The sequence below is a fragment of the Carya illinoinensis genome, chromosome 9 (assembly GCF_018687715.1).
Source record: "Carya illinoinensis cultivar Pawnee chromosome 9, C.illinoinensisPawnee_v1, whole genome shotgun sequence".
Taxonomy (NCBI): domain Eukaryota; kingdom Viridiplantae; phylum Streptophyta; class Magnoliopsida; order Fagales; family Juglandaceae; genus Carya; species Carya illinoinensis.
This window is the reverse complement of record NC_056760.1, coordinates 1,618,953-1,630,240: the sequence shown is the minus strand read 5'-3', so window position 1 is coordinate 1,630,240 and position 11,288 is coordinate 1,618,953. Positions and strand designations below refer to the sequence as shown.

General features: G+C 37.8%; 3 protein-coding genes across 4 annotated transcripts; all 3 read left to right on the top strand.

Annotated features, from left to right (window-relative positions):
* The first annotated feature begins 563 nt into the window (after positions 1-563).
* LOC122276219 (signal recognition particle 54 kDa protein, chloroplastic-like) lies at positions 564-6,239 on the top strand. The gene is made up of 15 exons (XM_043085783.1): positions 564-837; positions 959-1,094; positions 1,341-1,408; positions 1,496-1,597; positions 2,091-2,243; positions 2,382-2,459; positions 3,090-3,215; positions 3,348-3,450; positions 3,731-3,831; positions 4,051-4,188; positions 4,265-4,408; positions 4,791-4,866; positions 5,058-5,143; positions 5,234-5,359; positions 5,817-6,239. Exons 1-15 carry the CDS (start codon positions 652-654, stop codon positions 5,922-5,924), a joined length of 1,731 nt encoding a protein of 576 aa, XP_042941717.1. The 5' UTR covers positions 564-651; the 3' UTR covers positions 5,925-6,239.
* A 437-nt stretch (positions 6,240-6,676) lies between these two features.
* On the top strand, positions 6,677-7,700 carry LOC122276220. The gene is made up of 2 exons (XM_043085784.1): positions 6,677-6,938; positions 7,342-7,700. Exons 1-2 carry the CDS (start codon positions 6,753-6,755, stop codon positions 7,483-7,485), a joined length of 330 nt encoding a protein of 109 aa, XP_042941718.1. The 5' UTR covers positions 6,677-6,752; the 3' UTR covers positions 7,486-7,700.
* A 147-nt stretch (positions 7,701-7,847) lies between these two features.
* LOC122276221 (replication protein A 14 kDa subunit B-like) lies at positions 7,848-10,939 on the top strand. Of its 2 annotated transcripts, XM_043085785.1 has the most exons (4): positions 7,848-8,412; positions 8,619-8,686; positions 9,429-9,687; positions 10,554-10,939. In XM_043085785.1, exons 3-4 carry the CDS (start codon positions 9,432-9,434, stop codon positions 10,616-10,618), a joined length of 321 nt encoding a protein of 106 aa, XP_042941719.1. In that variant the 5' UTR covers positions 7,848-8,412; positions 8,619-8,686; positions 9,429-9,431; the 3' UTR covers positions 10,619-10,939. The 2 variants fall into 2 exon arrangements, with proteins under 2 accessions (XP_042941719.1, XP_042941720.1); XM_043085786.1 differs by lacking the exons at positions 7,848-8,412; positions 8,619-8,686 and adding an exon at positions 8,693-9,126.
* The last annotated feature ends 349 nt before the right edge of the window (positions 10,940-11,288 follow it).

Below are 11,288 nucleotides of genomic sequence, written 5' to 3'. Positions count from 1 at the left end.
AAATCCAAAGTCAACTATACTTGGATGTTGAGATGAATTGTAAATAGGATTGTAAAGTAGGTTAGTTTGGACCAAAGAAATCGATTGAACCGAAGTTGGGACAGGTCGATCTTGGTCTCAAAATGTGTGGACTGATTGACATTTGGTCCGATTCTGAGGCTTACAAATTTTGGATCGAACCGGATTGAATGGACCCAATCTTATATATATGTTTAAAAAAAAAATTTAATAATTTAATAATTTATTTTTATATAGTAATTATATAAGTTAATGATGTAATTTTTATTTAATTTATTATCATTGACCATATAAAATATTTTTTAATGAATTAGTTACATAATCTATATTAATAATTCACTTAATTTAAATTTAATAAATTTTTTATTAATTTATTTAAAAAAATAAAAACAAATAAATAAATAATTGAGCCGGACTGAACGGCCAACCAGACAGCCACCACCTCCCGAATTGGACCGGACTGATTTATATCCTTAATATATAAATAATAGTATTTTATGAATTCATTAAGATAAATTTTATTTTTTAAGATTATATGATAGAACCGGCCGATATTTCCGAGCGTTTTCAGTGGATAAACCTACTGTACACGCAGGGAGAAAAGGGGCTTGAAATCCTCCACGGCTCTGGGCGATGGAGGCCGTGCAATTCTCGACTGTAGCTTCCCGCCAGTTCTGTGCAGCTTCTCACTCCTTCTCGACCAACACAAAAAGCTGGAGCCGCGGCGTTTCGACCCACGCGAGGAAATCGAGTGGACTTCGCTCGTCTTGGACCGGTTCTAACGGTCCCGTCTCACTCTCTTCCAGAAACTTGTTTGCTGTAAGCCACAACGAGCCATTGATAAGCTCGCAATGCTGTTCGAATTAGAATCTCGAGTACTTTTATTTTTGCTATATCGGGTCTTTATGTATTCTAAATTAGCGTTCCTATTTTTCCACAGAGAGATGTATGGCGCTGGGTGAACTCCAAGAGTGTTACTCTGGGAAGAGGTATGCGCGGTGTTGTTGTGAGAGCTGAGATGTTTGGGCAACTCACGAGCGGTCTTGAGGCGGCCTGGAATAAACTGAAAGGAGAAGGTTCGCTTTGCCGTTTCTTTTATCGACCATCTAAGTTTATTTGTTTCCACTCGCTATAGGTTTAGTCACTCTTAACACATAAGTTGATCGATTATTGCCTTGCGTGCTTGAAAAGAAAGAGCGACCTTTTGATATAAAGAGGTGTATATACACAGGCACATTGTGATAATATGATTTCTTTTGTTTAGCTGTTTTCTTTATTATGATTAGTTCCTTGTCTTAATGTGTGATTTCTCTTCGCTTCAGAGGTTTTGACCAAGGAAAATATAGTGGAGCCCATGCGAGATATTAGAAGAGCTCTTTTGGAAGCAGATGTAAATGAGTCTCTGTCTTTGTGTTGTTTTGCTTGAGTTTCAATGTAAACATAATAAATGAAATCGTTATTACATTTCTGTTAACAGGTAAGCCTTCCCGTTGTAAGACGGTTTGTTCAAACTGTCAGTGAGCAGGCTGTTGGTGTTGGGCTGATTCGAGGTGTGAAACCAGATCAGCAGCTGGTTAAGGTATAGATGCCTATTAGTTAAACACTTTGTTGCAACTAATACTTGTTTTGATTTTATCATGTCCTTAATTTCTGTTCCACTGAAAAATCATATACAAATTGCATTAAATTGTTGTTTATTCTGCTTTACAAGAGTTCGGGTTCCCAGACTATGCTGTTCAGCTTGTACTCCGAGAGTCTGATTGAATGTATTCTGCTTTTATTAACTTTTCATAAATCTATATGCACTTTTGTTGATTGCATATCTCGAGATCTTGGCTGTGGTAGATTCCCATGACTATTATCACTTGTTGACGTAGTACTTTGCTTTATGATTTCATGTTTTCCCTTTTCGGTTCTATTCATTAATAAAGTCACGGGTTTAATGTGAAAGCAAGAAAAGGTTAGGTAATCTCTATTATTATTGTTGTTGTTGTTGTTATTATTATTATTTTATCTCTATTGAACTTTTACCGGTGCTATAATAAGGAATATGTGCTTTCTTTTTCTTGCAGATTGTACATGATGAGCTTGTGAAGTTGATGGGTGGGGAGGTATCTGAATTAGTTTTTGCAAAATCCGGTCCCACTGTAATTTTATTAGCTGGTCTACAGGGCGTTGGAAAAACAACAGTGTGTGCAAAATTGGCTTATTATCTCAAGAAACAGGTTTGTTTCCAAAACCCTCTTTTCTATGGAGGGTTGGTGTATGTATAATGGTTGTTAATACATTACTTTACTTTATAGCTAAACTTTACTGACACCAGCTAAACTTTACTGACACCAGTGACATAACATTGACCACAGGGGAAGAGTTGCATGCTGGTTGCTGGGGATGTGTACAGACCAGCTGCTATTGACCAACTTGTTATTTTGGGTGAACAGGTATTCGTACTCTTGAATTGTTAATGAGGTTTTGGAGCTTCAAATTCAAGGATAAATATACCATTTCAATAATCTATTATGCTTCATTCCATGCGCTCTTCACATGAATGATAAATCGTTTCCAACTCATAAACTTTCTGGAGTCAACTCGATGCAAACTACTATTCTAAAATTGAAGAGAAAACAACTTTGCACAAGACTATAATAAAGTATGAGAAGGGGAAATGTAGAATGATTAGTATTTTGATGGCTTTTGTGCCGTTTGATTGTTGTACCTAAAGTACCATACAAGTAACTTACAAGTGATTTTATAGAATATTTCCTGCTATAGAGTGATAATTTGTTTAATACACTTAAATCAATTGAGAGAGGTTTTTTCCAATCTGGAAGCTTCATATAAGTACCGTTCATCTGACTTGGCTCACAGTTCATTTCATTAGCTCTCGACCAATAGAAGAAACAAGAGTATAACAAAGTGGATTGGGTAGTTATGCATCTAAATTTGCGATTTTGAGTAAGTTTCAATTTGTTTTCTGGTCAACTTTCTGATCCGATGATTTTGTCCCAATTAAATTGCTGATTGGTTGTATTATTTAACTCATTCTCACATATCTTTATAGCTTGTGACAGGTGGATGTGCCTGTTTATGCTGCAGGGACTGATGTTAAACCTTCAGTAATAGCCAAGCAAGGTTTAGAAGCAGCCAAAAAGAAAAACATAGATGTAGTCATAATGGATACTGCTGGGAGGCTTCAGGTTATACTTCCTATATGTTTTTTATGATGATTTTATAGATAGTTCTAAATTGATGATGATAACAGCAGCTGGTTTACTCTTCAATTATCAATCTATGCTGATATATGTTCCATTTGTTATCATTTTGAGCAGATAGACAAAGCGATGATGGATGAGTTGAAAGAAGTGAAGAGGGCATTGAATCCCACGGAAGTTTTGCTTGTTGTTGATGCAATGACGGGACAAGAAGCTGCAGGTAATTAAAACTGCTTTTTGCTCATTGAGAATGAAACAATTCCGGGTTTATATTTTATTGTCAAACTTTTTTTAGTTGTCTACTCATGTCATGGAAATTATGAAAGCAATCCCATGCAACGATCTAAATTCGTACATGTGTGACGTATAAGTTTTAAGGTCAGAGTTATTGAATTGGATTGGATCACCTTTTTCTTGTTTCATTCCCTCGTTTGATTTCTGTGTTTAGAGCATGAATACTCTTAAACTTGAATCTCACCCTCTTTTATGTTAACTTACAGGCTTGGTGACCTCATTTAATCTAGAGATTGGGATAACAGGAGCCATTTTGACAAAGCTAGATGGGGATTCTAGAGGTGGAGCAGCTTTGAGTGTTAAAGAGGTTTGCCTAATGATCCTCCCCTGAACAGAACTGATATGATTTTTAAGTTGCTTCTTTGAATACTTTGAGTAGTGAAGATTCTTACCTCCTTGGAAATCATTGTTTCAGTTTTAAAAATATCTATGTACTTGTACTTCAAAAAAAAATCTAACTACTTGTTAAATGGTTTTCACTAATGAGAATTTTGTATTTTGTTTCTGTAACTACTAATGGTTACAGGTATCAGGAAAGCCAATCAAGCTTGTAGGGCGGGGAGAACGCATGGAGGACCTTGAACCTTTCTACCCTGACCGTATGGCAGGACGTATTTTAGGAATGGGAGATGTCCTCTCCTTTGTTGAAAAGGCACAAGAAGTTGTAAGTTTTGGAAATTCTATATTATATTTTATGTCAAAAGAGAAATATTTTGATGGGTTTTACATTGTCTGCGTAGATGCGACAAGAAGATGCTGAAGAACTGCAAAAGAAGATAATGAGTGCAAAGTTTGACTTCAACGATTTCCTAAAGCAAACTCGAGCAGTTGCACGTATGGGCTCTGTGACTCGTGTTTTAGGAATGATCCCTGGTATGGGGAAGGTATGAAAACCTGGTTTCCATGATACTCCAATTTTAATTCAACTGGTAGGTGTAATGATTAAAATGATGATATGAAATCTAGTTCCAGTTTTGCTTGTTTGAAAAAAAAAAAAAAAAAAAAAAAAAAAGGAAAAAAAAAAAAGAATCCTGCACCAGTTTTTCTTTCTGTAGTCGTTTTCCTGGTTTACATTGGTGGTGCTCCAAGTTTTGTACTTTTTTATGAATATCTTGAGAAAGCCTTATGAGGCTACTGTTCTTATGGCCATTTTCCAGTTATACCAATCAAGTGGAAGTTTGATATTGATGGTATCAAGTTGACTCTTCAGTGTTATTATTTGTGTTCAACTCTGTAGAATTAACTTCCCTACATGCACCCACTCAGGTTACTCCTGCACAAATTCGTGAAGCAGAGAAGAATTTAAAGATAATGGAAGCAATGATTGAAGCAATGACCCCTGGTCTCTTCATCTCTCTACTTTATATTGGAAGTATATTTGATAGATGATAGTTGATATGGTGTCTCTTGTTAGCCCATGGTATCCCCATGGTATCACTCCCCAATGAATGAAACAATGTTCCTTCTTCTGTGTAGAGTTGGGTCTTCAGTTTAGGTTTTTTCTCTGGTTCTTATTGTCTTCTTTGCTTGCAGAGGAAAGAGAGAAGCCAGAATTATTGGCAGAATCTCCAGCCCGAAGGAAAAGAATTGCTCGAGATTCTGGGAAAACAGAGCAGCAGGTTTGTATTGCTGCTATTTGATGCAAGATTGGCAAACTAGCTTCATCTTAACTCTCCTTGACGGGATGTTTTGTGTGACATAAATAATAGGTGAGCCAAGTTGTTGCTCAACTCTTCCAAATGCGCGTTCGAATGAAGAATTTGATGGGTGTAATGGAAGGTGGATCCATTCCTACACTGAGTAATCTTGAGGAGGCGCTCAAAACTGAACAAAAGGTGCCTTGACCAATTTCAAGCTTTATGCATTTCTCGTATGATTTATTGAGGCACGCTGGTGTTACCAGATGTGCAGTTAGTTTTAACTAGGACAGACTAAGCATGCTGGTTATACCCTGGGCATATTCATAAAAGTTGGGATACTGTCCTTTTAAAAAATAAAATGCTGGTTGTACCCTTTTTGCAAGTTCATAAACTCTATTGTTAGGCATGCTCAATGCAAGCGAGAGTCTGAACATTATAAAGCCTGCCATAATTCAATTGGAATGAACATCATATAAAATGTTTGATTCTTCCACGAGTGCTTTCTCATCCTCGATAAGTTTCATGGAAAAACAGTCAATTTATTTGCAACTTTGGAGAACTGATGGGCCTTTCGCAAACTTCATTACTGTTGAGTGTCGTTGGTATGATTTTAATAACGAACTTAATTGATTGGGTTTTATAACTGTGTCAGGGTCCTACTGGTACTGCTAGGAGAAAGAAGAGATCGGAATCAAGGAGGCAGTTCATAGACTCGGCATCAACAAGGCCAAGTCCTCGTGGTTTTGGGGCTGGGAACTAATCCCAAAGAGTAGTGCTGTATCAGACACTCGTGGTCGATTGACTACAGGATCTGAATTTGCTGCTGTGGCTAGATCGAGATGTCAAATATTATTAACATCCAAGGTTCTTTAAGCTGCGCAAAGCCGTTGCTTTTTCATCAAGTTCGCCGTACTTTGGCAAGTGATGTTCCTGCAACGGTCGATGTAACCGAAACACCATGCACATCAACATTTCTTGTTTACAAGTTGGGTTGTGTATTTGTAATGCATTATTGCTTGAGATGGGGTAATGTTACAACGTCCAAAATAACTTTTAAAATGTTGGAAAGTTCTTAGTAATTGTCCCAAATCAAATCGTACACGTATTCATAAAGCAATATTTATTAATTATGAAAATAGATTAAAAAAAAAAGTTTGATCCAATAATCACTTGTCAAAAACCCAAAAGAGGAGCCACCTGGCTGTCTGTTGCGGTAGGGACTTGTATAGATTGTCATTGGGCTTATTTAGGTGGGCAATTACAATTAGCAACTCCAAATCAGTATCTATCTGTTATGAGAAGGCTCCAAATGCCAAATGCCAACTATAGAGGAAATAGCAGAACCGTGGGTAATCCCGGCATTTGAAAACATCTAGGATTAGTTAATTCCGACAGTTTTCCCGGGCAGTTAAGAACAAGGATAGGAGGAATGCTATAAACATCTCGGGTGCCGACACGTTTGCTGAGACGTGTCAGCGACTCGAGTTTCATAAAATATGACAAACCCAACCTGATAATTTCTCTTTTTTTCTCTCTTCCTCTCGGAAACAAATACCAACCTAGGAGCTAAAACTTTCGTCTTGAGGAAATGGCAAGCCCGGAGGCAATTGATGGAGTTACGGAAGCAACCTCTGAGGAAATATATGGAGCTACAGATGCCTCTGATTCGACATTTCCGGCGGTCGATATTGACAAAAATTTGAATCCCGGGACGGACAAGAATTTCGAAGTTGATCCCACATCGCATGACGTGGCTACCTCGTTGGAGATGAAGGTACATTTGCTACTCTTTTTTATTTATTTTATTTTGTAGAATGATCGTGCGCGTAATCCTAAGATATCTATCTTGTCAGCCCCGATTCTCCAGAAAAATTATTTTGAGATGGGATCTTGAAACTATACATGATAGACAGACCTTATGCGAATGGGAAGAAATTAAATGAAAATGTAATCATGCATGTAATCATTAATCTTAAAGGAATCAGAGAAGCTCCAGTTTTTGTTGGAAAAAGCTACAATTCAATATATAATTACGGAAATAAGACCAAAGGCCTTTTTAATTTGACGTCGGTTTTCACAGGTCTCTTAGATTATGGAGATTCACTCCAATACTAACAGATTTCTCCAATTTTTTGCACTTATATTTTGCTAATTGTGCCAAAATCTTTGTGCTAAAGCGACAAGTTGAAGAAAAGAAAAAGGAAGCGAAGAAGAAAAAGGATGGGTTGCAGACCCTCAAAACAACCATTCTAGTGTCGGTGGTGATCGTGGCTGTGGCAGGGACGGTCTTTGCTGTAACCAAGAAATTGAGAGAGAAATGAATTTGTTAGCTGGATGATGATAGTAACTCTGGCTTCTTCTTTTTTTAATGTTGTTATATTTTTTTTTATTGCTTTTTTTTTTTTTTATAATTCGGGTGCTTTTCCTTCTTCGATGTTTAATGTCGAACATGGACGTACTCACACGGTGGTACCCTGTTTTGATCTCATAAATGTATTAATATTTAATAATGGAATGAAACAATCAATTGTGGGTACATTGAGCAGGACCCCATCAAGGATGGATGGTTACGATTCTGATTCATTATGGTTACGATGATTATGGGGAAGAGACTTGGAATTAGGGTCAAGCTAAGGAGAGATCAATAGGATAGTTCTCAGAAGTCCTATCCTGCAAGAGGAAACATGAAGCTGCTGAGATCAGTTTGGGTTGCATCTTGCACGCTTTTGTTAGACCCTGATTAATGTCTTGCAAAATGTTTGTGTTTGACCATCTATGGTTTACGTGTCGTTCAAGAAAAGGAGAAATGTAAAATTAAGAAATTTGGCTACCTCTTCTTTCGTTCTACAGCATTGATTTATTGCTTCTCTTGTGGAATTTTTCGGATGTTTTAATGTTTAATAAATACTATATGGTTTTCCCACTGAACATCTTTAAACTCGGATAAAAACAAAGCATCTCGCTCCCTCAACAATGCGAGCATTGACATCTATGGTGTGGTGCCATGGGAATGACTACGGGCCGTAAGCAAATGAGTTCCATGGGCTTTGATAAGCCTATAGGGCTCAATTTTCAGCCCAATCAATCCATAAGAAGCCCCGTGCTGCTCAAATTTCTGGAGAGACCCTACGTTACATGTCAGCCCTCACATATTCATTTTACCGCGCTCTCTAACTCGCTCCCGCTCGACTTCTGAAGTTGTGCGTTTCGAGAGCTCCTTTCTCTTGGTGATCTGTTCTCTGAATCAGGTAAAGAGTTCAAACTCTCCTAGATTTCCTAGTGCACTGGCCTCGATTTCTCTAAAATTGTTGCAAAAGCTAGGGTTCTCTCTTCATCTTTTTTCTTTTGGAATATTTGAAGTTTTCCTCACTTCTGCTTGCTCGGTTTGAGTTATTCCATCGCGTAACACCTTCAAAGACGAAACTTAACAAGATTGTTGTTTGCTGATTCACAGGACAGTGATTACGTCCCTGGACAGTGTTGCTCCACTCGCTTATTTCACCGGACACCTCACGACATTAGGTATGATACTTCAGTATAATATGCTCGGTTGCTAGGTTACGTGTGCCGGGTGTGCGATATGAATAAATTATGGTGGCTGGAGATTTTGGTAATGAGTTGTATTTGTATGTTAGAACTTATGGGTCGAGTGTTTTCTTGTTGAATTGTGGTGTTGGGAGTCTCGTGGTTGTGTGAAGTGGGTAAAAGTATGTATAAGAAGGCTGTTTGGATTGATGTGGCTGTGTGGGTGGAGTTACATCGTTGTTTTGAGCTATATGTGGCTGTATAAGGGGGGTTACAAACACATTTAAAGGATATTGAAAGGAATAATTTTTGTAAGACCAGTGAACATGAAGGGACACCAAACCTCCATTCTGTTTTCTTGTCCTCTTGTCTGTGTAAGTAGGAACATTTTGCCTGATCCTCAATCCTGAAGTTGCCATCTACTGCTAGTAAAGAAGGTATGGGCATGTTTAACTTACTTTTTTGTTGTAGAAGAGACTATATATATAGAGCCAAATATTACACCTAATTCGCAGACAATATTCTGAGACCTCCTAATGTCATTCAGATCTATAATTGCATGCACACCAGAGTGTTGTGGCTTGTTCCTAATATTCTCCCCCATATAAGGATCTGTTTTTCTCAACTGAGATCAGTTATGGAATTCCTGTAATATAATTTACATAGATAGTGTTCATTTACCACTGGCCGGTTATTTTTTGGAGCTCTGGACTAACGTGTTTCCTTATGTGGTTTGCAGGAGATGGATACCTCAAACCCTGCAGTTTTTGTTAACGCAGAGCTGCTGCGATTGTATGTTGGTCGTAGGGTGCGGGCAGTGATACAGGTTTTGCAATCTGATGGTGGAGTTGTTATGGGGAAATCTACTGATGAGAATCAGATAGTTGTCAAAGGCTCTCCGCCTGCCCCCCTCTCAAAATTTGTTGAGATTGTTGGTATCGCTGACAGTGAAAAATCCATCCGTGCGGAAGTATGGAGCAACTTTGGTGACTCATTTGGTATGGGTTTTTTTCCTCTTATCATAATTCTTCTGATAGTGAGCTGTGCTAATATTATGTGCTGCCTTTTTGTTGCTCTTACCTGAAAGATTGCTCGGAAGTTAGACTGCATCCATAAGCACCTGTGTGTTAATTTTTAAATTTTCCAAATACATTTACATTCTACTGTATCATAATTAAATATGGATGCTGAGCTTGCACTGTATCATGAATGGACCAGTAATTATCTGGTTATATGTTTAAAGCGCAGCTTGATAGCCAGCAGGTGTATACTTCATCCAGAAATAAACATTCTTTTTTTTTGGTAAGTAATAAGAAAATTTTATTTATACGAATGAAATAGGCATAGCCCGTGTACACAGGAAGTATACACGGGCTGGCTGAAAACCACAGCATTACTTTATCCAGATATAAACGTAAGATCTTATTAGCACCAAAAGCAACTTTGGCTTGCCTTTGTTAATTAGTGTGAAGACTTGTTGCTAATTTGTTATCAATTTATGGTTTTCATCAAGAAAAAGAAAATAACCTAGGTCTGAAGTCATGCCTAACTCTTAACCAAACCATGGTTTTTTTTCCTAGTTTATTGAAAAGAAAAATCTGAAATGGGCTGTCTGAGCGCAGCTGCTAGAGACAGTTTTCTGTCTCTTTAAAGCCGATAGAAGTTTGCTGGTGGGAATTACACAAAGACGAAGTCAATTAAGAGTACTAATGGGTTATCCATAATGGGGCATCGTTGACTTGTGGGGCTTTCCTCCTCACATATTTATCTGATAGTTGCCTATTCCTCTAGCTATGTCTGCATGTCTCTGTCGTTTACATTATCCGTTTATGCTCTCTAAAGACGATCGTTTGCTTTTTGGCAGACACGTATACATACAATCAGCTGTGTCAGCTTGCAAATGGGGAATTTAAACACTTGTTCCTCTGAGGTACGAGGAGCTTACTTTTTTATGCAACTAGAAAATGCTTCCCACTCGATGGCAGTTTAAAGTAAAGAGGCGATAATGATGTATGGTATGGTAGCCAGGAATCAGTTTTTGCAGTTGGACAATCATAATGATCTATCTTGCTTGAACCCTTGCGGATGAACCTCCTGTTTATATTTAAGTTTTCCTTAACCTTCGCGTAATTGAAGTTAATTGTGCTATCTGTTGAAATTTTCAAACATGCTTCAAACATTCAACGGTGTTTGATTATGGCTATAGTATGATTTGCATACTATAGACTATAGTATGATTTGCATCCTCCATTTTATGTCGTGATTTTATTAGGATTATGGCTTCTTCCCCCTATACCATCTTTGGATTAGGAGGACTGGTGCTGTTTCTCAGCAATCCAGAAAGGTCAGTTCTGCATTGAGATGACAAGAAATTCACAAAAAGTGTCGCATTTCACCTCTTCCCAGGCCATGCCATGTTTGTTCGATCCAGCTTAAACATAATGGGGTCTTCCCTAGAACAAGTGAATAGCTAATATTTCTCCATAATCAGCCATAAATTTGCCCTTCTACCAATTTTTGGCATAAATTCTTAGGGCATAATATGGGTGGTTATGGAGGGCATATTAAGAATTTTTTGGAACGTTCTTGTGCGTCAAAA